Source organism: Eptatretus burgeri, chromosome 3, assembly GCF_056783735.1.
Source record: "Eptatretus burgeri isolate ZD-2024b chromosome 3, Ebu_testis_v1, whole genome shotgun sequence".
In the NCBI taxonomy this organism is placed as follows: domain Eukaryota; kingdom Metazoa; phylum Chordata; class Myxini; order Myxiniformes; family Myxinidae; genus Eptatretus; species Eptatretus burgeri.
Window position 1 is genome coordinate 110,153,617 of NC_140963.1, and position 27,318 is coordinate 110,180,934.

General features: G+C 43.1%; 1 protein-coding gene, 1 long non-coding RNA gene and 1 other non-coding gene across 4 annotated transcripts; 1 reads left to right on the forward strand and 2 right to left on the reverse strand.

The window, feature by feature from the left end:
* The first annotated feature begins 5,489 nt into the window (after positions 1 to 5,489).
* Positions 5,490 to 27,161, forward strand: LOC147030697 (uncharacterized). Of its 2 annotated transcripts, XR_015056475.1 has the most exons (3): positions 5,490 to 5,638; positions 7,957 to 8,034; positions 26,541 to 27,161. It is a non-coding gene; the product is annotated as an uncharacterized LOC147030697 (long non-coding RNA). The 2 variants fall into 2 exon arrangements; XR_015056476.1 differs by lacking the exons at positions 5,490 to 5,638; positions 7,957 to 8,034 and adding an exon at positions 18,071 to 18,347.
* TRNAR-UCG (transfer RNA arginine (anticodon UCG)) lies at positions 5,827 to 5,899 on the reverse strand. The gene has a single exon. It is a non-coding gene; the product is annotated as a tRNA-Arg (tRNA).
* On the reverse strand, positions 13,753 to 14,812 carry LOC147030699 (uncharacterized). Its single transcript, XM_085872103.1, has 2 exons — positions 14,722 to 14,812; positions 13,753 to 14,418 (listed from the first exon to the last, which is right to left on the reverse strand). Exons 1-2 carry the CDS (start codon positions 14,730 to 14,732, stop codon positions 13,992 to 13,994), a joined length of 438 nt encoding a protein of 145 aa, XP_085728229.1. The 5' UTR covers positions 14,733 to 14,812; the 3' UTR covers positions 13,753 to 13,991.
* Positions 27,162 to 27,318: the final 157 nt, after the last annotated feature.

Below are 27,318 nucleotides of genomic sequence, written 5' to 3' on the forward strand. Positions count from 1 at the left end.
GATTCTTGATCTTGGCGACATAAATCGTAAGTGCTGCTTCCTTGCTTTTACAGGATAGAGCATGGATAAACCTTCACTCATTCCTCTACTTTAACAATCCTACTGTATTAAATAAGGCAAACGTGTGTGTGTGTGTATGTGTATGTGTATGTGTATGTGTATGTGTGTGTGTGTGTGTGTGTGTGTGTGTGTGTGTGTGTGTGTGTGTGTGTGTGTGTGTGTGTGTGTGTGTGTGTGTGTGTGTGTGTGTGTGTGTGTGTGTGTGTGTGTGTGTGTGTGTGTGTGTGTGTGTGTGTACATCTGAAAATCATAGAAAATTAGAACGGCACGAGGGAGAGGGCAAACCATTCGCAGGCTGAACAGTTTATGTTTTGTATCTCACAAATGGGCCGGAGTTGCGTTCAATCTGTCATTCAAATAATCTTTATAACACAATTTTCAGCATTTAAACGAAAGTGTGGAAATTTCAAAATGGTTAGCCATAATTGTTCTTTTCCTGAATAAAAATCGAACTTGCGGAAATATAGGAATACAGCACGAGAAATATCCTTGACTGAGAGTTGATGGGTTCGTACCATTTACTGTTGGTACATTGTGGTATCGACAGTGTATATAACACACACAAGGATGGTTCATCTTTTACCAATGCATGCAAAAATCAAGAATAATTTTTGTTATGGCCCAAGAACCAAACAAACAATAGATTTATGACAGACCTCACAGCTCCTGTGAAGCCGCCTCTTCCCCCGCCCCCTTCCCAACATGAGTAAGAGTAAACGTTCCCTGTACATGCACAATCCCAAGATATGACCTTCCCATCGGTGTTCCGGAACCTAATCTGGATACACAGTCCAATCTTTCTGTGTGTTTTTAAAGGAGTCAAACTGTCAAAGATTTCTTAAGGACAAAGAGGTAAAAGGGGTCCGAGGAGTCTGCAAGGGTATTGATGGTTGTAAAGGTACACCCGAAGGATATGTTCCAACAGTATTTGGGGTCGAAGAGGTTTAAAGTGAAAAAAAGGGTCTTAAACGGTCTTAAGATGTCTAAAGAGTCCAAATGTTTAAAATTATGTTCCAACAGTATGTAATTAATAGACGTAAGGTCGCTGCAAGGTCGTCTAGGTCGTCAGACTGCAACTCAAGTTCAAACAGTACATTGTTAAACTCGATCTCTATATTTTATTTAAAAGTTATTATCTTGCCAAAACGAAGTTTTTGCAAGATATGTTTGTCAGCTTGTATGTTTTTTTTTTTTTTGTTTTTTTTGTCTGTAATCACGTATAAAATATTCTGCAGAGCACAGTTATCATTGGAAATTTTTGTAACTTCGCATATCAGAGGCCTATAGAGGTCCCTTTCAGTGCACAAAATTTGAAGGTCTTGAGACATTATGACATCATTTGGTGACGTTATGAGGCAAACGCATATTTTTCATGGTTACTCTGTAGAACGATTCTCATCGGAATCTCTCGTCGGCAGAAATTCCTCAAGGAGTCGCTCCTGGTGGATCGCAGCTCTGTTCACCTCAGTGTGACCTTAAATAAGTCACACGTGGTCACCTTTTGGCAAGATACGAGTCACCCTGCGGGTGACATTGGTTTATTATTTTATTCCCAACGTCACTGCATGTGTACGAGGGCCGTTCTACATGTTCCCGGTAAGAGATTATTCACAAAATTGTACAAATCGCTCCATTTAAAAAAAAAAAAACATTTTTGTTTTCATCTCATTTATGACAAAGTCGAGATGAGCTGTCAAAGTCATGATGATGTCCTTCAGTCCTTCCTTCGTCCTTCCATCAGTCAATGGGCCCATTGACATATTTTCGGTTTCCCCACTCCTCCAAGGTGACTCAATGGATTGTTTTGACTCTCGGCTTGATGGTTGAAGGTGTCAATGTGCAAAAACGAATGAAGACGTTTTTAACATTCATGTCCAGGTGTTGAGATAATTAGCTAATTAACTCATAATGTAATCCATGTTTGTGTGTCCATCACATATCGTGAGTCCATCATCTCACGAGATGTTTCGTTGTTTAAGACCTCAAAGACCCCTAAAACCCCTGAGAACCCGAAGACCCTTTAATGACCCCTAAGACCGCTTAATACCCCTAAGACCCCCGAGAACCCTGAGAACCAGAAGACCCGTTAAGACCATTTCAAATCCAAATAACCCGAAGACCCTTTGAAACCCAAAGACCCCTTTTATCCCCTAATGCAGTCCGATTACGTCTACGACCGACCTCCATCGGGAGACGAGTGATTGTCCCACTTGGGACGATTCATTTCCTCCGCCACCGAAGGTGGGTAGAGGTGATGTCTTCCCCCTGTCTGTGAGCAAGATATCTCAAAAAGTTGTGCATGTATTCCGACGATACTTGGTAAACAGGTTGAGTGTGTGACGAGCACCAATTGATTCGATTTTGGTGAAGATCAGAATCTGAGAATTTTAAAAAAATTTTAAAGTGATTCTTCACCATTGAGGGATTGGGCCAAAAGCGTGAGAGCAAGATATTTCAAGATGTTGTGGACGAGTTTCGACAAAACTCAGTGGATGATTTTATTTGGTGACAAGAACAAGCCGTTTCGATTTTGGTTCAGGTCAGAATCCAGATCCGACCTCTCAGGGGATACAAAACGTAAACTGTTCACCCTGGTGGAGGGATGTGCTTCACCGAGTGCCGTTCGACTCACCTTTGTGTCGGACGATCTTACACATCGTTCCGACTTCCGAGAACAATATAAACCTTCATGGGGAACTTCAAATCATGAAATTAACATCATGACACTTTATACGGGCAACACGTTCGTTCTCCGTAAGGATAACACAGCGGAGTACGGTCACTTAAGGTATAAATTCGACAAAACATTTACTGACTGGACAAAAGCACCAAATTTGGTACACAACTTCCTTGGCTAATAAGATCTAATTTGGGAAGGGGAGCCAATTTCAAGGTCATCGATGAAGGTCAAGGTCAAAAGGTCAAAAATGACAATTTCTGTATTTCCAGAAAGCACGCCGAGCTCTATCAAAATACTCTGTTACAAATCAGTTAGTCGCCCTCATTTGCATTTTATATGCATCACTAATATCGAAATATATTCAAATCGTATTATTAAGTGAATAAAAAGATGGTTTTCCCACATTAGTAGCACTAGTACGGGCCCGTAGAGGCGGGCCCGTAGGTGCGTAAACGACGACTGGATCGGGGCATTATTTCAATTAGATTGGACCAACCGTATCATAAATGGCCATAACTTGGCAAACATACTCAGGTCCCCAGTGTCAATTGTGACATCATATCAAACGAAGAAGAATTGTGTTGTCCTGTCATTGGTCGACAGATAAATGGCCGTAACTTGGGAACCGCTTGTCCGATCGATATCAAACCTTGAAAAGCACATCCGCGGGGCCCCGGCAATATTCCTGGCAAGTTTCAGTCAGATCGGACCGTCGATCGTGCAAAAAATAAATTAATTAATTAATTAATAAACATTAATTGTGACGTCATTCGTGACGTCATAGCACCGTGTCTTGTCATTGGCCGACAGATAAATGGCCGTAACTTGGGAACTGCTTGTCCGATCGATATCAAACCTCGAAAAGGCACATCTGCGGGACCCCGGCAATGGGGTAAAGATGGTTTATTGTACCCCATACAAACAAGGTACGACCCCTGAGATTTGGATGAGTAGTCGAATCTCGGCGACAGTAGGTTCCTCTTCCAGTCCCCTCGCGAGACGCATATGGGAAACCACAAATCGGATCATTCGCCAAATCGAATTTGTCATGGCAAGATTTGTGCCAACGAGCCTTGTTTCGGATGAAACACTCTGCTGTCCCAGAACTACCATACCCCACATTGACGGGAAGTGCATTCATTTCCTGGAACAGCCCAACATTCTGAAGGAAATTGGTGTATGCTGCACCATTTCCATCCCATGAGTTGGAATCGAGGGGACAACGTAATTCCTCTGCAGATAGTGACTGGCACACGACACAAAGGTCCCAAGCAACCCGACGCGTGACCTGGAAATAAGAAGAGTTATAATAAAGGAGTCGTCTATCTGTACCTATTGGGACTAAATTAGGATATTGTCAAAATATACATCCAGCAAGCCCTAATTACGCCAACAGGCTGATTTCATCATCAGGTTGGACTCCCCGACACAAAAATGTCGGAGTTTTTTGAAAAAAATATAGGAATTAACTTGGTACAATTGAAATTATAGTATTTATAACCTACCTGAAATTATTTAAAGTCACACTTTCAAGTAGAATTGAAAAAAATCAAAAGTTGGTTTAAAAATTAGAGCACAAAATTTACACACTATTTGAAATCACCATGCTTGTTATTCATTATGATTGATTCTATTTGTATATGCACAGAACTGACTTTTCATAAAACATTGCTTAGCCATTAGATTTGAAAATAATCATTCACAAAATGGTCAAAAGTAGTAAAATCAGCAAATGTATAAGGTGAAATCATGTCAAATTAAAAGTCTCAGCACTGGTACACTTTGTTTTGATTGGGCCCTCAGGGCATGACAATAGGATTGCTGCTCCCTCTCAGGAATAAATAGGCGATCATAAAAAGCTGCTTTACATCTAAATAAAGGTCAAGGATAACCTTTATTTGATGGAAGTTTCAACTCTGTGGCATATTTACAGGCCAGGTAATTAGAAAAAGACTTCAAAAAAGGTCTCCACACTGGCACACTCTCTGTGTCGTGGGGGTCGATCCCCTTGTTGCCCCTTTTTTGGGCTTCTTGCCCTTCTTTACTACACCCCTCCCTTCCTGCTGAGAATTATCCCCATCATAAAACGTTCAACTACATTAAAAGGCTTATGTTCTCTCTCATCTGATTGAACACAAAAATGAAGGCAAGCCTACCCAGCCCTCCTCCTGGCCTTATTATCATCATCATCGATGACGATTGATCGATCGTCTTCCTCCAAGGTCAAATCGGAGCAGCAATTGACGATCGATATTGTCCTCCAATCATGTCAAAATTCACTCCACAATATCACACATGATGCCCATCATCTCTCATTTAATTGGTCGTATGCTTTCTTTGTCATATCAATGAGAACAAATGACTGAAAACACAAATTTCCGAGCAGATTACAAATGAAAAACACACTTACTGCCGCCAGTGCCGCCATTTTGTTCGCATTCCAGTGGTTCCTCCGCAACAGGAGCATTTTTGGGCGTTGCTAAACACGAAAATTTGAAGGCCTATGAAAGCTGCCAATGCAATTTTTGTGCTTGGCTCCCCTTCCAGAATTGTTTAGTACATCATATAGAAGCCCTGTACCAAGTTTGGTGCTTTGGTCCAGTCAGTAAATGTTTTTACCACAAGCGACTGGACTTGCGCGGTCACGTGAAACGCCGGCGTCACCTGATTGGACGATCCGTGTCACCTGATGCAAACATTGACGTGGCGCGAGCGAGAAAGTGGTGAACAGTCATTTCCTGACAGGTGAAACTGATGACGTAACGGGAATGTCTTCGTCGCGACGCTGACTCGACATTAACTGTGAGAACGATTCGGGCTGCAGCGATAACAAGAGGATCCCTTTCAAGGAACTTAAACATCGGAGGAGGGAATGAGTGTCATCAAAGATGCGAAATGGTGACCAACCTATGGCTGTTTGTCGGTTGTACTCTATCCTTTTTTTTAATGATGAACGTCAAGCAAGCAAGGCCCACATACCTTTGGTACCACTCCGCCGGGATTGGAATCAAACCACTGACTTCAAAAGATTTCGAGCCAACGCTCTGTTTCCACGACACCACCATGTGTGGTTAAAAAAAAAAATTTGACCGTGACAGGATTCGAACCTGCAATCTTCTGATTCGAAGTCAGACGCCTTATCCATTAGGCCACACGGCCACCTATGATGTGTTAGGGATTTACCATCTATCATCTGTGCATGGATCCCAGTTAAACATCTGACGATCCTTGGGGTTTCATGGAGAAGACGTGAGGAGAGGACATTTACGGAATCTCTTGATTACGACGACGTGGTTGAAGCGCTGTTGTTATGAGGATGTCGGAGAAAGAAGGTATCCAAAGTCTGGATGGTGCAATATGAATGAAAGAAGGTATGGTCCAAGGTCTGAATGGTGCAACAAGCGAGAGAAAGGGAGAACGATCCGAGGCATCACACAGTCAATCGTTCTCCATGAAGGGTTCGTTCTCCTGGGGTTGGACGAGTGTCAACAGAGGACCCACGACACTTAGCAGTGCAGACCGTGAATCCTGGGGATTGAAGCTCTGGGATATGGTAGCGCTGCAATACCATGGAGGGAGAGTCAGGGTGGTGTGGGAATCCTGTGGAGGGAGAGTCAAGGTGGTGTGGGAATCCCGTGGTGGGAGAGTCAGGGTGGTGTGGGAATCCTGTGGAGGGAGATTTAGGGTGGTGTGGGAATCCTATGGAGGGAGATTCAGGGTGGTGTGGGAATCCTGTGGAGGGAGATTCAGGGTGGTGTGGGAATCCGGTGAAGGAAGAGTCAGGGTAGCGTGGGAATCCTGTGGAGGGAGAGTCAGGGTGGCGTGGGAATCCTGTGGAGGGAGAGTCAGGGTGGCGTGGGAATCCTGTGGAGGGAGATTCAGGATGGTGTGGGAATCCTGTGGAGGGAGATTCAGGATGGTGTGGGAATCCTGTGGAGGGAGATTCAGGATGGTGTGGGAATCCTGTGGAGGGAGATTCAGGATGGTGTGGGAATCCTGTGGAGGGAGATTCAGGATGGTGTGGGAATCCTGTGGAGAGAGAGTCAGCGTGGTGTGGGAATCCTGTGGAGGGAGATTCAGGATGGTGTGGGAATCCTGTAGAAGGAGAGTCAGGGTGGCGTGGGAATCCTCTGCAGGGAGAATCAGGGTGGCGTGGGAATCCCGTGGAGGGAGAGTCAAGGTGGTGTGGGCATCCCATGGATGGAGAGTCAGGATGGTGTGGGAATCCCGTGGAGGGAGAGTCAGGGTGGCATGGGAATCCTGTGGAGGGAGAATCCGGGTTGCGTGGGAATCCCGTGGAGGGAGAGTCAAGGTGGTGTGCGAATCCCATGGAGGTAGAGTCAGGATGGTGTGGGAATCCCGTGGAGGGAGAGTCTGGGTTGCGTGAGAATCCTGTGGAGAAGAGTCAGGATGGAAGGGTGATAAAACATCCACAAACAGCACCATTTTCCTCCTAACCATTGGGTTTCAAATAAAACCGGGAGAGAGCATTTGCAACCCACGCTATTATCGTGGCAAAGGCCTGCCCACACGCAGGCATACTCGCACGTGCAGCGACCTTTGTACCCTTCCGGTCATCTCACTCCAAATCTGATTCGTACATGTTACACTCTGGGGAAGTATTTTTAAATTCAAAGCTCAACCTCAGTCTTTAACAGTCCCCTTAACAGAGGAGTTTGGTGGTGGGGGGGCAGGAGGCAGGGTGAGAGAAGGAGAGGGGTGGGAGGGGGATATGGAGAGGGAGAGGGGTGGGAGCAAGTGGGGTGGGAGTTAGAGGGGTGGGAGCAAGAGACAGAGGGGTGGGAGAGAGAGAGGGGATGAGAAGGGGAGAGGGGGGAGAGAGAGATAGATAGAGACAGAGACAGAGAGAGAGAGGGAGACAGAGAGAGACAGAGAGAGGGACAGACATACAGATAGAGACAGAGAAGATTGAGCAGGGGGAAGGGAGAGGAGAGGGGGGATTCCGGCAGATGTGACATCCAGTTTCACGTCCATCTGACAGAGAGCACACACATTGATGAAGCACCCTGCCTGTGAAACTCTAGGAATGCAGTTTATATCTGGGTTGGGATTCAAACCCAGACTAGATAGCTCAGTGCGAGCGTGTGTTCCTCTCTTCTATCCTGCTGTGATGTGGCAATTCATTACTTTGTAACGACTGAAAACATTTTTTACTCATTGTAGTCACATAATTTATTTTGCCTTCCTCACTCCAGAAATGTCCCATGCAGAACCAAGACACCGTGTGGCCAATGAAGCTGGAAGAGTGCTCACCTGAGTGGCAAACCATTCAAGTAAGTACTCCAACAAAACCGTAGAATAAACTTTCAAAAATGCAATGTTTCATTTTCCATGTGTATCTATCAATGCCGAAGTGACAAGTCGTAAAATGAAAGATCTTTCAAAAAGGGGAAACCTGGTGTAAAATAAAATTGCACATTTTCAGCGAGTGAACCACGACCAGAAGCTCCGCCTGAGGCACTGCACGACCAAACACAGGCGAATGGGACCTAAACTCTATTCAAGTCAATAGATGTATTCAGGGACAGTGCTAATATTGTAGAGCTCAAGCCAAGGGGTTTAAGCACCCATGCAAGCACTCCAACAAAATGGTTGAAAAGGAACGCCTGGTTTGGCAAGCAATTGGCGATCGCCGATCGGTAATATAAACACCGTGCAACTGGAGATAACGGGAATGTCAAGCGATGTCCGAGTTGGACAAATGAACACTTTTTGAGCAGTCAGCATTACTGCTGAAGTCAATAAAGAAGTTTAAATTTTGAAACTTGGCTGAGGTTTAGAGATTCCGGAAGTTATGGCATGTGCGGAAACGCAATAACGTCATGAACGATGGCATCTCCGGGCGTTTATAAGCATTGTAATGTATCCAGCAGTTTCTCGGTATGATGATCAGGTATTCAATAATACGAGAGAGGAAAGCGAAAAAAATAACAAAAGAGCGCTTTGTCGGAAAGAAACCGTTGCCGTCTGTTCCAAATAAAGGAATTGTTGAGCAGACCGAGCAAAATGGCGAATTAAGAACCCAGCAAGCTGACAGGGAGATGACTCAAGGCGACCAAGGATGACGCCGTTAATTATCCTCAAGAGGGGTGCATATTATCAGGGTGATGTGGGATTTTATCTCACCCAAACACCAAATTTTCATTCGTTCACTCACTACCTTGGAGTTCCCTTTGTATGAATGCAAAGTTTGGGGTTCATAGGTTTCAGGTTTTGGAGTTATGTAGGAGACTAGCAGACTGACGGACACACACTGACATTTATTTGTACAGATTCAATTCGAGCGAGGTACCCGTGCTATGCACGGGAGGGGGCTGGACAGCCGGTTCATGCAGGACTTGGGCAAAAAATAACTTACTGTAGCTGAGCCCAACAGAAGTGAGGTGGATGTCAATGGCGAAACTGCAAATGTCACAGGTGGAACTGCTCACATTATTTCCTGATTCTCCTTTAAGAGACAAAAGTACATCGTGTAACTTTTCCCACAGGTGCCAGACAGATATGAATGGCTTTTTATCGTGTCGATTATGAGTCTGTAGAACACTGTGCCTCCGAACATTTCATTGGTTGTGGTGTCGTTTTGAATCCCAATCCGGCGACCATTTTTGCTAACATAACAAAGCGATTCTCTTCATCGCCTTCTCCGTTTGCCGCGTGGATTGCAAAGAGGTTGATATGGAACGACTGGTTCGGAAAGTGCTCGCAAGCTGCTTGCGAACGGAACATGAACCTGGTTTACCGTTTGAGCTTTTGTCATCAAATTTTCAACAAACCATTTTTATGACGACATGAAGAACACTGATAAATTTGACAGTTTTTGGTGTTTTTATCTGTTGTTTTCGTCAATTTTAGTGCAAACCGGATGTGGATGGGCTTTGCATTTTGGGATACTTTTTCCTGTGCTGTCTGAAAGTCGCTTTACCCCTCCCCAGTGAAGAATTTGTTCTTAAACTCTTTTAATATACAGGTTTTATTGTGCAGTACTAACAATATAATTAATCAGTCGTTGTATCTGTATGACGGAGTTTTTAAGGATGTCACAAAGGACACAAACTACAAGCATGAAGAAATAATGTAACGTGTTAAAAAAGGCGATGCATCAACGGCGGTAAACTTCCGATAAAAGTTTTTTTTTAATTATTATTTCAATTGAATTGTATACTTGAACACTGCAGAACATAAATCGCCTTCTTCGTGTTTTCAAATCCCTTCCGTTTATCAGTACTTGTGCAAAATATTTCGGCATTTTACGTCATCACGACCAATCTAATTTTCTGCATGCAGACCCCACCAATGTCCTTTTTCAATAATTCATAGAGTAATTTGTTCTATTGTATGAAATCTCCAACAATTCTGTATGGATCGGGCCGCATCTCCCAGAAGGACAAAGAGATCAGGCTAACCATTTCTGTCACAACTAGCCGTAACGATTCAGTAAGTTGCCTTCAGGGTTCATCCCTATAATATGTCCAAAAAATGTTGGATTTTCCCTTCCCGTCCGTTTTGATCCTAAATTAACCATGCATGGGCCTTCTATCCCTCCCACAACTCCCATCCTCCCCACATTACTTCTCTCACACTCAGATCCTCCCTCTTATCCTCCCTCTTATTCATATCCTCTTCTTATTCTCTCTTATTATCCAATCATATCCTCCCTCATATTCCCTTATTATTAATCTGTTCAACCCTCCGTTCTACCCCCAGCCAAACTTCGTCATTATAATGGTTCATAATATGTGAGCAGCCCCTTATCAGTTTCTTGCACTCGTGAAGCCCACCCCACTCTCATCTTCCCCAGGGAAGACTTCTACGTGACCCTGCCCTGAGCCAAACCTCAGTGCTGGTGATAACAGCATTCCCTATCCACATCCTGCAGGCTGCAGCATCCATATAAATCTCTCCTGATTGTTCAGGCAGTGCATTATTTTGTTCATGACTGTTGACCAATCTTTTTTGGGTGTAAGGGGCAGGATCCCCCGGCTACAGATGCATAAGTGCACACGTGTATATCAGCACCACTAGCATTCAATATAAACTCCTTACCCTGGTAGTATTGAACAGAGATAGGAGCTAGTCCAGACTCCAAAGATCAGAAGTATATGTCGGTCTTCAATGCAGCCGAAAGAGCCAAGAGTGAAAAATTTAAGTGAGGAGTTAATTTTCCTGAAGTTCTTTGGAGACTTCCACATATGGCTCTAAACGCTGTCAGGATTGTGCAGAGGTGTGGTGCACTTACCTGTGAGCTGTTTGGTCTGGGTTAGATTCCTGACACGATTACACACTGTCTTTCCATATTGATGATATTGTTACATAGAGGTTGTGATCAATAAAAGGTTTCTCACTTCAAAACTTTATTAACCAAAACATTGAGAAATAAAACAAGAAATTAACTTGGAAAATGAAAACCAAATCATGGAGAAATGAAACTCATGCGTGAATGCGTTTATAGTTGAGGTGGTCGATGTGAGCACCCCCACGCACACATTAAGTATTCACATGAAGTGCGAAGTTTTCAATGACGTTTCTGCAAGTTTTGACGGTGACTGTCTGCACATATGCCTCAACTGCTGTCTTCATATCAGGTTCAGATCTGGGATGTTCTTTGGAGAGGGTATCCTTACAAGCTATTCAGAGGAACAAATCCAGCGGATTGAGGTTGGGGCTTTATGGAGACAATTCATTTTCCACATCCAAACTCAGGACTCGTTGTCCGAATTTTTGACGCAGAAAGGTAATTGTTTCATTGGCTGTTTGTGGGTAGCACCGTCTTGCATGAACCATTGTCACCAGAGGGCTGGAGTGCTCATCGATTGTTTCAAGTCTCCATAAAACGCGTTGACAATCAACAGGTATCATTCTTGATCGATGGTAACCGTTCTTCTGTTTTTATCTTCAAACCTATTCGGCCCAAACACACCTGTGTAGATGACAGCCACAAAAGCTGTGACTTTCCGACCCTTAAGCGACTTCTCTTCAACCTCATCTGGACGTTGATTCCCACAGAAAATGTTGTTGTGTGAATTGACAGCACCATTGACGTGAAAGTGTGCCTCGTCACTAAACCTTCACAAGTTTCCAAATGGCTGGCTTGCTTGGTTTGTTTCTGGGATGTACTCCGTATTCAGTACAGAAGCTCGTCTGGACGGAAACAATTCATTTGTTCTCAAAATACCACTTGGACAATGTTTATTCTTTGTGTCAAAACGTCATTTTTTTCCTTAGAATACTTTGGTTATGTTTGAATGACTTCTCCAAAGATCATTGATCACTCCTGAAAAACAAAAAAATTTTAAGGTTACTAAAAGTACAAAGGTCATTTGAAGCGGTTAACCTTTTATTGACACACCCTGTACTTTTGTCAATCATATTCCCTGTGTGTGTGCACCAGCCATATGCAGAATGTGCAAAAGTTAACGTGAAAAATGTCAAATATTGGTATTGTTTTACATTATCGATGTGAACTAAAGTGATTATTTACTGCAATAAAATAAATGTGCATTGTTAGTCAATCACCGCATATACAAACCATGCTAAACTAAACATATTGTTATATATTTTTTTAAAGTAGATTTTATTCCATTCAGAGGCACAGTACATTTACGCAACAACGGTATCTCAGACTGATGATTTATATTTGCTATATTAAGGTGGCCATTTTCAATTCATGTAAGATAATCGTCAAACCTTGCTTCACTGTCAATGGGTATTCCAATAAAGAATCATCACCCAAAAATTAGAAGTACCCATAAGTGTTTTGGGGAGTTGTAATGGATTTTGATTGTACAAATGCCAAGACTGCCTTCAATCTAGATTCTGGTGCACATTTCGAATTTCTGCTTATAAAATCTTAACCACCAATTTTTCAGCTTGGCAGAAAGCAAAATTGGATTCAACAATCCCGAATCCTTTGGAAAACAGTATCTGACAATTTTTACTCAAAAATTCCTGGGGAGTGTCACAATTCCTGAAAGTGGGACTAGCCCATTGGGCCTGACTACAGGATGGTGCAGATGTAAGACACTTTCATTTGAGCTTTGTAGCTTGAGTTTGATTTCCACCACGATGATTTCAAGTGTTGAGTTGGTACTTTTCAGGCAAGGTGTTGCATCAAGGAGAATCACAATTCCTCAAATATATGTTAAGTTGAGTGTCTTGTTTGCAAGCATTAGTTGGTGGATGTGGCGGATCTCTCTTTTTGACGAGTATGGAAAGGTAATTACACTGTACAGCTAATTTGTACCATATTTTGATCTTCGGCTTGACTATTGAATCCGTGCATTTGCTTATAAGTGGTACTATGTACACACCATGCATTCTCCTCATATAACATTATAGTTACCTTCGTGACCGAAGGTGGATGGAGGTGATGTATTCATCCCTGTTTGTCTGTTTATCTGTCTGTGAGCAGCATTATCTCAAAAAGTTACGGACGGATTTGGACTAAACTTGGTGGACATGTTGAGTGTGTGATAAGGACGAATTGATGAGATGTTGGTGAAGATCTGGCTGTGAGAATTCTTTTTTTTAAAGGTGATTCTTCACCAGTGAGACATCGGGCCAAAATCGATATATAGCACGATATTTCAAAACGTTGTGGACGGGTTATGACAAAACTTGGTGGATGAATTGGGTAGGTGACAAGAACAAGCCAATTCGATTTTGGTTCAGGTCCAGATGCAGATTCGGCCTCTTTCAGTGGGGTACAAAATGTAAAGTGTTCAGCCAGGCGGAGGTATGCGCTTCACCGAGTGCCATTCCAGTTGTTGTACGGATTCTTCGTCATTACCGGTGTAAATCAAAAAAGTGTATATAAGCCCTGGCAGCCTATTTTTGAGAGCTCCAGTGCACCTTCCTGACTTATGTGGTGACGTCAGCAGGTACACGCTCCAACATCGGGTGCAAATAGATATTTGTGAAATTCATTCTTGCATGAAAACAGTGCAACCATTTTGAAAACATTTTGTCTCCTTTCTATTATCAAAAAGCAGGAATTCAGAATTTTCTATTCAGGTTTATTCTGGATCATTTGTGCATTTACATTTCAAAGAGACCCTTCACCAGTCGACATCAGCACCACTTTTATGACACACAGCAACAAGTGGGATGCTTCCACCTCATGCAACACGAGTTAAGTAGCAGCGAGAGGGATTTTTTCTCGTGGCCAGAGCATCAGGTCCCTAAGAGTTGGACCTGGGTGGCAAATGCATGTGACGGGTTCAACCAAAATTATTTAATAGCAGCCCTTGCCACCATAGCAACCACCGGAATAGCCACAGCCTCTGGAGCAAGAGCTTCTGTAGCCGCAGGGAGAGGCGCAGCTTCCGATCCCACATGAGTTTCTCATGCCATAACCACCGCTAAGAACGCCAGAGCGGTTGCATCCGCTGTATCCACAGCTGCGACTGCCACAGGGATTGTAGGAGCTAACTCCGCAGCTTCTGTATCCACTCGAGCCACAGCCACCGTAGCCACCGTAGCCACCATAGCCACAGCCACTGTAGCCACAGCCACTGTAGCCACAGCCACTGTAGCCACGGCCACTATAACTGCAGGGATTGCAGGAACTGCTGTAGCCGCATCCGCTGTAACCGCAAGGGTTGCCACAACTTCCGCAGCCGACCTCGGAGCTCTCTCCGACCATTGGGGCATTCTCGTTACTGTAAAACAACGAATATGCACACTAAGACCACCTGGTCCTCAAAACTAACTCGTGAAGATCTTCAGGACAATTGGGGGGAGGGGGGAGAGTAGACTATAGCAAACAGTGCTCTGCAAAACCAGAAAAGGTTGGCGCTAACATCACCACCTATGCCAATTCATTACATAAAGAGAATAAAAATCTTGAAAAAACTTTGCAGAATTAGAGTACATCATTGATATATATATATATATATATATATATATATATATATATATATATATATATATATATATATATATATACATAAAAAAAAGTTTACCAGGCAGCCATGTTTCTGTGATATTTTTCAGGAGGGTTCGTTGATTCCAGTTATCTTGTTTCTCTGAAGTAGAGACAGATGTAGCTTCAGGGCAAACCAGTGGGCTTTTTATACACGAGCTGGCCCATTTCGATGGTTTATCTGTAAATCCCACTGGTTCATCATTTGGTAAACAAGCGTCATGTTCAAAATGGTCAGGACAAGTAATTTGCTGATTGTAAATCCCCTGCTTAGTTATTCCTCCAAAACACGCGGCCCCTTAGGCTTAAGGTTGAAACAATTCCCACCAGCAAACGTGTGACCCAAAGGTGTTGATATAAAGCGTAACACGTGCACAGTGTGATGAACAGGTACTTAAAAAAAATTCTGGGTAAAGGTACGTTTGCACTTAGGGTGTTAAAAAAGAACGAGATATGAACTCACAATTGCCCAAGAAATGCAAACTTTTCTTTCTCTCCATGAACGAGAATATTGTTAACAGTATTGTTAAAATAATCTCTACTTTTTGTCCTCAATATCGAAGCATATATAATTGATAATAAAAATATTTTCTTATTTATTGTATATAACTAGAATGAACAAAAAAATAGTTAACGTTTCCTCGTGGGCTATAAATTGTGAGTATCTCGTTCTGCTAACTTTTCGAACACTCCTCGCATTGTATTTGTAAAAGGATGCTATAGATTTATATCGCAGTGATTTGTGAAAATTATTGCAGTGGGAAACGGGAAGATAACTATTTTTATGTTTCATTATCAAACAGATACGAGCTGCGATATCTTACAACACCCTGAAGTCACTTTTGGGAAGGATGGACATGCAGTATAAAAAAGGTTCAACTGAAGATATTCAATGCAATGGTGACCCCAATTTCGATGTCGGGATCATCCATTGACCCTTATAAAACAGAGCAAATTCCTTTGAAATGCACTTGTTGAGAAATGTGCTAAACATAAAATGGATGATTTTACAAGGAAGGAATATATCAGAGAAAGACTTGAACAAATTCCAGTGAGTGAGAGAATACTGAAATATCGACTTAAATGGTTTGGATATATAGAAAGAATGGAGGAGGATAAACAAGTGAGAACAACAACGAGAATTGATTTACATTTTCTAAGTCTAAAAATTGAGAATTCCAAGTGTAAAAATGGTATAGCTCTGTGAAAAATTGACGAAACGCCTTGAAAGTCGAACTTATCATAATAAATCCGTGTCCCAAGTTTCAGTTGAATATGTTCAAGGGTATGGGGGAAAAGTCTGAAAAACCACAGGTGGGATGGAGGGATGGATAGACAGACGAAGATCAAACTTATAGTCCCCTCCAATGAAACCAGTAAGGGACTAATAATATACCAAAGTAGGATGAACACTTCAACACCAGTGGGTAGAACAAGAACAAGATGGAAGCAATCAGTGGATAATGATCTAATGGAAGCTTAATATGGAAGAAGCACAACATCCAGCCAAACATATAGAAAAAGGTAGAGAGCTGTGGTTCAGCAGTGGGAAGAGAAAGATAAGGTGAAGATATTGTGAAATAGCATAACCTGTAGAATTTTTAAAATATATATATATATATATATATATATATATATATATATACATATTTATACATATTTATTAATGTGTTATTTTGTTGTGCAGTTTCATTGTATATTTTGTAATTCCTCGACGTCTTGCTTGGTCACAGTCGCTTCCGTTTCTCATTCTGAGGTGAAGCTTCATTATCACCAGAAGCTCCAAACTTGACAATATCTCCTGCAAATGACGTCACAAATGATTTTTCCCAGAGTGTGAAACACCCATGTTGGGCGTTTAAAAATTATCGGAATATGAGATTACACACTAATCCGATAAATAATGTTTTATTTATACTGTACGTGCATATATATATATATATATATATATATATATATATATATATATATATATATATATATAATATACATATATATATATATATATATATTTTTTTTATAATAAAAAATATGTTCTTACTAATTATGGAGATGTGGATATAGATGTACAGTATTGCATGTAAAATTTGAATCACATGATGAGGCAGCAAGGCACAGATCAAGTCCCATAACAGAAACCTGTTAGCAACATAATGCTGCATGACCTGTTAGCAACAAGTGTCATCTGCCACATGAACACATTGTCTCTGCCCTGTTGATCTGAGTCAGCAGGTGGAGTTGCAGTCAGGAATGATTTATTGAATGAAAAGAGCAACACTTACCTAACTGGCTTTTATAAAGCCTTGGGCATGCCCATCCTAACGTGATCAACAGAGCAAAGACAATGTGTTCATGTGGCAGATGATAGTTGTTGCTAACAGGTCGTGCAGTATTTGCTGTTGTGGGACTCGATTTGTGCTTTGCTTCCTCGTCAAGTTAGAGGGTTTGAATTTTATTTAACTAGCTTAAAATGGTCACAAATAAATGGTTTGGCAGTATGCCGTCCTGATGAGCCCATAACAAGGGTGAAATTTGGATCGTTGGCTCTTCCTTCATTTATTTGTGACCATAAATCTTAGTTTTCAAAGGCCTGAGTGCCATGCAGATGCTATCCCAGTTTGGAGATGATGTTTTGGCATAATTTAGTCAAATGACTGGCATCAGTGTCATGATGCATCTAGGGTCAGACACAAGCAAAAAACACAAAACGGTGTTTGTGTGTCATTTTGAATGCCCTCTCACAAGGGTATCTGCTGGTTGCATCATTTTTGAAAGCACAGCTACATCATCAATTAATTCCCCACTCCAACACCGCTACTCCTCCCCCTCCCCTTCAGTCTCGATCAGGGTCTTGAAATAATATGCATTGCAGCACATGGAATGTAAATGTCTTGGGGAAATAATTTGCACAGATCTATAAAAGTACAACAGTTATTTGGTAGATTTATATGGGCCGGAAGCCTGGTGTTGGCTTAACGGTTAAGGTGGCTGGCTTAAGATCTTAGGGTCTTTCGTTTGAGCCTCTGTCAGGCCGTTACATAACACCAGGTGAGTTGACTCAGACTGTCGTCCTTCCGAGGTCGGCAAAATGAGTGCCGGTTTATTGAGAACAAGGGGCACTGCATCAGCAATGCAGCTGAACTCCCAGCAATGACGCAGCCAGCAGCCACAGGCTGCATCCAGAATAACGACAATGATGGTGGCCTCGAGTGGACCCTTATTTGAATTATATAACAACAATGCGATGCTGTGGTACAATGAAGCACTTTCATTGTGCATGTCATGTGGTCATAGTCGCTTCCGTATCACCTGATGCTCCACACGTGATCACATCTCCTGCAAATGACGTCACAAACTCCCCCCACTTTACAGTATGTATCTGTAAGTGGAAAAGCATCCTGTAATCTCTCAGGCCCTCTAATTAACCGAAACGCTGCATACTTCTCTAATAATAGTTATATCTGTTTATATAAATACACTCACGCCTCCTGAATTGCTAATTGTTATTTTTCTTCTCACGCCCCACGGCAGGCTATACATTAATCAATTTAATTGAATGTTGGGGGTATAAAAGTGATTTTTTTTTTTAGTTAATTGCGAACACTCCGTTTTCTCTTGCGATCCATTCATCTCCACGAGAGGACCATTCGTCTCAACCATGACCAGGTAACCCGATGTGTAATTAAATCGATTAAAATCAGGTGTGTAAAGGGTCTTTGTGTAAACTAATCAAGGTGCTTCGGCTGTTTTCGATTATTTTAGATTTAGGCCATCTCAAATTCAGCCACTGATGGCTGTGTCAGCCATTTTCCACTGCCATCAAAAATTTTGAGATGTCCCAATATCCAAATCTGTTCATAATATGATAGGCTACTGGTGTGCCAAATTTGGTGCTTTCCTCACAAAATGCACAATTGTTATGCTATATTTAGCTAAGTTGCCCCACTAAATGGAATCGCAGCGTTTTACAAGCGGTTGTTGTGTTAAGAAACCACCGTTTTGGCAGGATGGAAACCGCTTTCAATGATATTATTCATTCGATGAGTCTGGTGTTGGCTTAACTGTTAATATGGCTGCCTTAAAGTCTTAGGGTCTTCCGTTTGAGCCCCTGTTGGACCGTTGAAATAACAACAGGTGAGTTCATCCTTCCGAGGTCGGCAAAATGAGTGCCTGCTTACTGGTGATGAGGGCCACTGCATCAGTGGCACAACTGCACTCCCAGCAATCAGCAGCCACAGGCTGCACATGAAACAACATTTGATTGATTCGATTGAGGGTGAATTTTTTTTTTTTTTTAAACATAGATATTTCTTGAGAAGTTCGTAATGGGACACGTATAGGTATTTTAAATTGGAAACTCTACTGTGAGTCTGGAACGGATTACGTCATATCCCGGGTAGCGTTTTTCGTTAGAGGGTGCTCCGGTTTATGAATTAATATTTGAGAGATATTTTATTAAAAACGGAAGAAATCAATGAGATGTTTGAAAATGTTCAAGCGATATGTCATAGTTTATCCATTTATTTACAAGATCGAGGCTCATATAAAAGAGCAAGGTGGTGGAAGGTACACAAAATGGCCAGGCAGCGGGACCACAATAAGCAAGGGAATGAATGGACAGGAAACGGGGACAGAGTAGATGGGAGGAAACGAAGTAACCTGTAAGAAAGAGGGTTTGGGTATGACAGGTTAATGCAGGTAGAGAGAATTACTGGTGAGGTTGGGGGATGAGGTCAGATCGTGGTGCACGTGCACCGCCAGCCTGAAGCCCTGCGGGGAAGAGTGAGATGGAAGCATCTCTGGAAGGAAGGCATTTCCACAAACGGGAGAAAAGAGGAACAAAAAGAGTTGATGTGGACAGTAAGCCTGGACTTTGGGAGTTCAACGCCGAGGAGGTTACTGGAAGAACGCATACATCCTGGTGGACCTGGGAAGGGTCAGATGGGTTTGGGTTCCGAGGAGAGGGGGTAAAAGGTGGTAGACTGGAAGAGAGGTGGTTGAAATAAAAACTGAGACAACCAATCTGCCCGCAATTTGAGATGAACTGGCCTTGTGCTTCGGGATCATTATGGGAGATGCCTACCATGTTGAGAGCTTTAGAATCCACAAAATCCATTGTTCCATCATGGGAGATGTCCACCATGTTGAGAGCTTTGAAATCCACCAAATGCATTCTTCTATCATAGGAGATGTCGACCATGTTGAGAGCTTCAGAATCCACAAAATCCATTCTTCTATCATGGGATATGTCCACCATGTTGAGAGCTTTGGAATCCATCAAATCCATTGTTTCATCATGGGAGATTCCACAGATTATTCTGTCGTTTTGAAACCCCATTGTATGTGCATTTGTAAGAACATCCTCCATCAATTATGATTTTTTTTTCCTTTTCCCTCTTCATAAATGCTGTACGTAAATATGAAGTAGTTATGACGTAATAAAGTGACAAATGTCTTTTTATAAAGGCCAGTGGAGCAAATTGAGCTGTTTCATAAACTTACTTAGTTGGTTCATTCATTATAGTGTTTCTGTTATTGTTCTGCCTAATATTATTTCTAAGGTGCAAGAAGCTTGAAATGCTTGAAAGCCCCAATACAACAAAGCTCCTTTTCATTTAGTTACTCGATGTGTGTGTGTGTGTGTGTGTGTGTGTGTGTGTGTGTGTGTGTGTGTGTGTGTGTGTGTGTGTGTGTGTGTGTGTGTGTGTGTGTGTGTGTTTGTTGTTGTTGTTGATCGTTATCTCCATAATTTAGGTTTCATAAGGTGTAATGGACCCATTCCAGGACTCGAAGTATCCACCTTTGGTTCGGTGAAGGATCGTGGTTCATGGCCTAAGACATAAGTTGTGAAGTCGTGTTGTTCAGAGTTTTGTTGTGAGGTCTCTTTTCAGGATCGTCACTGAGCCCCTGACATCCTCCAACTGTTGTTTGTTTGTGGTAATGTTCCCAGGGATGGTTTGTGGAATCTCTGTGAGGTTCTTCTTTATCATTCCCGGTGCTCCACCTATCAATGGTACAATTTTGACATTCTTCAGCTTCCAGGATCTTATCACTTCATTCTTGAGGTCTTGGCATTTGCTTGTTTTCTTGATTTGTGTGTTATTTCGACCAAAATAATTGGGTACTGGAACCTAAATTGGCAATGCCTTATTTTCCTTTTTGTATTCTCTGTTCACACTGGATGGGATCATTAGGTTGTACATGAGTGTTATGTCCTTGTTTTCAATGATTGCTTTTGGATTGTGTTTCCACAAGATTTGCGGAACTGGGATATTCGAATTTCTGCAGATGTGCCAGTGGATTACTCTACATACCTTGTTGTGCTTTCGTGTGTACTGCTGTTCTGACATGAGTGTTTTGCATCCCGATATGAGGTGGTTCATGCTTTATGTTTCTACCTTGCAGAACCTACACTTGTTCGATTTGCTCAGTTCTGACATTTAAAAAAGCCATTGGTGTAGTGTCCCTGATCTTGGGCATTTATAATGATTTGTTTTCCATCCTAATTGAGCTGACCTCTTTTTAGACATTCCAGTGATCTTTCTTTGTCGATCCCAAATCTCTCCAACTCTGTTATTATTTTTTTTTAATTTTTAGATTTCACTGCTTTTTTTGCCTTTCTACCAGTTGTCACTATCTGTTTGTATTTCATCTTGTATTTTTCTTTTGTCTTTTTTTTTGCAATTGTTGGGGCTGCACTTGTTGTTTTGGTTTGGTGCATGACGTCTTCCATTCACACTTGTTTTTGGAAGTTTTTTTTTTTTTCAAGCTGAGTGAGCGATACCTTTTCTGGCTTCTTGTGTTCATGCTGTGTACAAATTGTATTCGGTAGTCTGTTGAACTTTTCACGTACTCTGCTAATCCTACAGTCGTCACTCTGTGCACTTTATTGAGTTCAATCAAGGCCGTCACCTCCTCCTTTCCGCTGCAGGTACATTCTCAGGATGCATTGATTTTTGTTGAACATTTTGTGGATAGTGAGGAGTTTTCTTGTTTTGCTATCTAGTCTTCTCATTTCCACTTGTGGACAGTTTACTATTCCACAGCTGTATTGGAACACTGGTCCTGATAATTGGTTTTTGGCTTTGATTTTGTTCCTTGGGGAGAGGTATGTTTTCAGGATTAGCCTCATTCGACACAGGTGTTCTTTGGAAATTGCTTTATGCATTTGTTTGTGACATAATTGGTGGCCCTCTTCTTCTCCAAGGTACTTGTAAGATGCTTCATTGTCTCGATCATGTGTTGTATCTCGGTCGATTTTTATGTTATCCGTTTTTGTTGGTCTACCTTGTATGAATGTGCAGTTGGCACACTTATCTAGACCAAATTAGATTTTAATGTCGGGTGTGTGTGTGTGTGTGTGTGTGTGTGTGTGTGTGTTTGTGGTCTGCTTATGTGGACCCACAGCTAGGGTTTCTACCCACCGTTTGGAGAGCTTCTGGCCTGTAAAAACCAGGGATTAAATGGTCGAAACTTCGACTGATAAAAGGAATGGTGAAAGGGAATAAAATGGAAAGGGGGGGGGAGGGCACCAACAGCAGATTAGTCGTGAGAGTGAGGTCAAGGGCGGGGGGAGAAGCACATATGGGGGTGAACAAGCTGCATGAAACACAGCAAGAAGAGAAAGGGGAAAGTGTGGATGAAAGAGAAAAGAAACAAATCAAGCGACAGCCAACAAACGAAAAGGGGTGAGGGAGAGGGGGCAACATCACAATAACCTGGCAAAGGGACTGCTTGGGAATGGGGTCATTTGGAGAAGAAAAGAACGCTTATTTTAGGTTAAGCTGATAAGTCACTAAAGTTCTTATTTTAGCAGTTACTGTTCATGAATTTGTTGCGAGGAACAGCTTCATTGTTTGTGAGTGCGTGTTTCCATGCACGTGTGTGTGTGTGTGTGTGTGTGTGTGTGTGTGTGTGTGTGTGTGTGTGTGTGTGTGTGTGTGCATTCAAAACAAGCACCTTGGGAGAGCATTCATAACTAGGGGAGCCAATCATTGGAAACAGAAACCCAAGTCAAGCGAAAGTGTTCTAACAAGTAAAATGTCAATCAAAAAAGTTTGTTCTAATCGATCTATACTACAATTCCACCAGGAATGTACATCTGAATTGGGATTCCAACTGTCTCACTTTGTCTCCAAACCGTCCTACCTGCGCTGTCCCTCTAATATACTCATTTCTTATCCTATCCATCCTCGTCACTCCCAACGAGAATCGCAGCATCTTTAACTCTGCCACCTCCAGCTCCACTTCCTGTCTTATTGTTCTTTCCGCCTCCAAACCATACAACATAGCTGGTCTCACTACCGTCTTGTATACTTTCCCCTTCACTCTTGCAGCTACCCTTCTGTCACAAATCACTCCTGCAACTCTTCTCCACCCACTCCATCCTGCCTGCACTCTCTTTTTCACTTCTCTCCCACACTCTCCGTTACTTTGGACAGTTGATCCCAAGTATTGAAACCAATCCACCTTCCCCACCTCAACTCCTTGCAACTGCACCATACCACCACCCTCCCTCTCATTTACGCACATGTACTCCGTCTTACTCCTACTGACTAACATTCCCCTTCTCTCCAGTGCGTACCTCCACCTCTCAAGGCTCGATTCAGCCTGCTCCCTACTCTCCCTACAGATCATGATGTCATCCGCGAACATCATAGTCCATGGAGACTCCAGTCTGATCTCGTCCGTCAACCTGTCCATCACCATTGCAAACAGGAAAGGGCTCAGAGTCGATCCTTGGTGCAATCCCACTTTTACCTTAAACCGGTCCGTGATTCCTACTGCACACCTCACCGCTGTCACACTGTCCTCATACATATCCTGCACGATCCTCACATACTTCTCCACCACTCCCGACTTCCTCATACAATGCCACAACTCCTCTCTTGGCACCTTATCATAAGCTTTCTCTAAATCCACAAACACACAATGTAACTCTTTCTGGCCTTCCCTATACTTCTTCGTCAACATTCTCAAAGCAAACATTGCATCAGTGGTGCTCTTTCTTGGCATAAACCCATATTGCTGCTCACAGATCGTCACCTCTCTTCTCAACCGAGCTTCCACTACTCTTTCCCACAACTTCATGGTGTGGCTTAACAACTTTATCCCTCTGTAATTTCCACAGCTCTGCACATCACCCTTATTCTTGAAAATCGGAACCAGTACACTTAATCTCCACTCCTCCGGCATCCTCTCACTTTCCAAGATTTTATTAAACAATCTGGTTAACAACCCCACTGCCATCTCTCCTAAGCACTTCCATGCCTCCACTGGTATACCATCTGGGCCAACCGCCTTTCCACTCTTCATCCTCTTCATAGCAGTCCTCACTTCATCCTTACTGATCCACCCCACTTCCAGATTCACTATCTCCACCTCTTCCAACCTTCTCTCTCTCATTTTCTTCATTCATCAGCTCCTCAAAGTACTCCATCCACCTTCTCAACACACTCTCCTCGCTCGTCAGCACATTCCTATTTACGTCCTTTATCACCCGCACCTGCAGCACATCCTTCCCAGCTCGGTCCCTCTGTCTTGCCAATCGGTATAAACCCTTTTCCCCTTCTTTTGTATCCAACTTCTCATACAGCTCGTCATATGCCTTTTCCTTGGCCTTTGCCACCTCTCTTTTTGCTTTTCAACGCCACTCCTTGTATTCCTGCATACTTTCTTCATCTCTCTGACTATCCCACTTCTTTTTCGCCAACCCCTTCTTCCTTATACTTTCCTGTACTTCCTCATTCCACCACCAAGTCTCCTTATCTTCCTTCCTCTGTCCAGATGTCACACCAAGTACCTTCCTAGCTATCTCCCTCAACTTCTGCTGTTGTTGCCCAATCATCCCACCCATCTTTACCACCATCCAACGCCTGTCTCACCTCCTCCCTAAATTTGACGCAACAGTCTTCCTCCTTCAGCTTCCACCATCTGGTCCTTGGTTCAGCCCTCACTCTCTTCCTCAACCTCACCTCTAAAGTCATCCAACAGACCACCAATCGATGCTGTCGAGCTTCACTCTCCCCTGCCACAACCTTACAGTCACTAATCTCTTTCAGGTTGCATCTCCTACTTAAGATGTAATCCACCTGTGTGCACTTTCCTCCACTCTTGTATGTCACCCTGTGTTCCTCCTTCTTCTTGAAATATGTATTTACCACTGCCATTTCCATTCTTTTTGCAAACTCTACGACCATTTGCCCTTCCACATTTCTCTTGTTGAGACCGTACCTCCCCATCACCTCCTCATCCTCTTTATTCCCTTCCCCAACATGCCCATTGAAATCTGCTCCAATCACCACTCTTTCATCCTTGGATACACTCTCCACCACTTCATCTAACTCACTCCAGAAATCTTCTTTATATTCCATCTCACACCCCATATGTGGGGCATATGCACTGATGACATTCATCATCACCCCTTCAATTTCCAACTTCACACTCATCACTCGGTCAGACACTCTCCTCACCTCCAATACCCTCTTGACATAATCTTCCTTCAGGATTATCCCGACACCATTTCTCCTCCCATCCACACCATGGTAGAACAGTTTGAAACCACCTCCAATGCTCCTCGCCTTACTCCCCATCCACTTGGTCTCTTGTACACACAATATGTCCACCTTTCTTCTCTCCATCATATCAGCCAACTCTCGCCCTTTGCCAGTCATCGTCCCAACATTCAGAGTTCCAACTCTCACCTCCACACTTCTACCCTTCCCCCTCTCCCACTGCCTCCGGACTCGCCTTCCCCGTCTCCTTCTCCTCCTTCGCCCAGCAGTAGCACAATTTCCACTGGTACCCTGCTGACCACCGGTACCAGTGGCGGTTGTTGGTAACCCGGGCTTCGACCGATCCGGTATGGAAATTCGTTTTGTTGTCCGCATAATGATTTGGCATAGGTTTTTACGCCGGATGCCCTTCCTGACGCAACCCTGGTCGCCTCTTACGACACACAGGGATATGGTGCACCTATTCTAACCGGGGCATACACCGGACCCAGTACAACTGGTGCTCATTTCGCCGACCTCGGAAGAATGGCAGGCTGAGTCAACCCCCTGGTGTTTTCGACTTGGTTTTATATATATATATATATATATATATATATATATATATATATATATATATATATATATATATATATGATTGAAACGGCATAGTGCTTACCTTGTGTAGGTCTTATTGGGTTGCTTTATGTAGCTTCTTTGGCTGGAGGAGTGTGGGAGGGTTCAATTGTGTGTGTGTGTGTGTATACATACAAAACAAAGTTTTGTCATATATACAAACACCTAGTAATCAGGTGGAACTTTGTTCTCTTTGGTTCTTTAGTGCCCCTCCTATGCTTTCCCTTTGAGTGCATTCAAGAGTCAACCACAATGCATCAACTGGCGTCACACTTTTCAACTTCAGCAAGTGGGTCAGGCACATTATCCCCTCCCAGAAGGTCTTTAATAATCCAGTGACATTTTCTCACAATTCCTGGTGACATGCTCATGTCTTCTTATGCGAGCTCTGTTTCCAGAGCTTAAAATTCAAATCATTGAAACCTTTGCTTTAATTTGGATTTGAACCCCCAACCTCTGGGATGCCGGCGCAGTGTTCTCTCCACACTCTTGAAATGGAGTTCCCTTCCAAGGAACTTCGACGCAGGAGGAGGCCATTAGGCCCTTCAAAGTCTTCACTATTATTACCAACATTTGGTCGTTTGTCCGTACTCGATCCTTTTTAAATTCTGAGCATCAAGCAAAGACGCAACACGTACCATGCTTTAACAAGGTCTTTGGACATGCGCCCATGGTCTTGCTCGTGTTGATTTGATTATTTTGTTTTCCTTTTCTCTTTATTTTATTTTTTCAGCAATCCGTCCGGATATGCCGACCCTGCGCGTTTCAATGAGGGTGATTCTGAGGTCGCCGCTCATTGTTGCACACCGTGCATCCCTGCGCCATCATGCCCAGTCACCAGTCACCGCCACGACCATGGTCACAGCCACAGCCACGGACACGGACATGATCACGGGCATTGCCACGACCACGGGCACAGTCACAAGCACGACCTAAGCCACGGCGGCCGTGTTTCCCACGGTCACAGCCATGGACATGACCATGTGCACTGCGTCAAGGTGGAGCACGTGCACCGTGTCGATCCGTGCAGTTACGGTCATGGCCACGGCCATGGCCACGGCCACGGCTGTGGTCACTCCTGTGGCCAGATCCACAGCTGCTCTCAAAGGAAGTGCTGAAGGCATCAATGACATGTAGGGATGACTCCGGTCGCGCATGTTTGAGGCGACTCGAGTTGGAGGAGACATGGACACGCTCCATCATCTCCAATCTTTATTTCTTGTGTCGGTTAATTTAAGATGGGTGGTGGCCGGTGTGTGTACAAGGTGGTGGTCACTTTCATGCACTGCACGGACAGCTTCTTCCATATCCGTGCATTTTATTGAATATTTCATTAAAAGCAACCTTGGGCTGACACATGTACGTGTGTTCTTCCTTTTTAACTCGTCGTCGACCTCTTAACACCACAACCACATCCTTCAGTCAGTCGTCAGTGGGTCGATCCGTTAACGTTTTCCTTCCTCCTCCGAGGGGGCTCCACGATCGGTTTGAAACTCGACATGATGATTTAT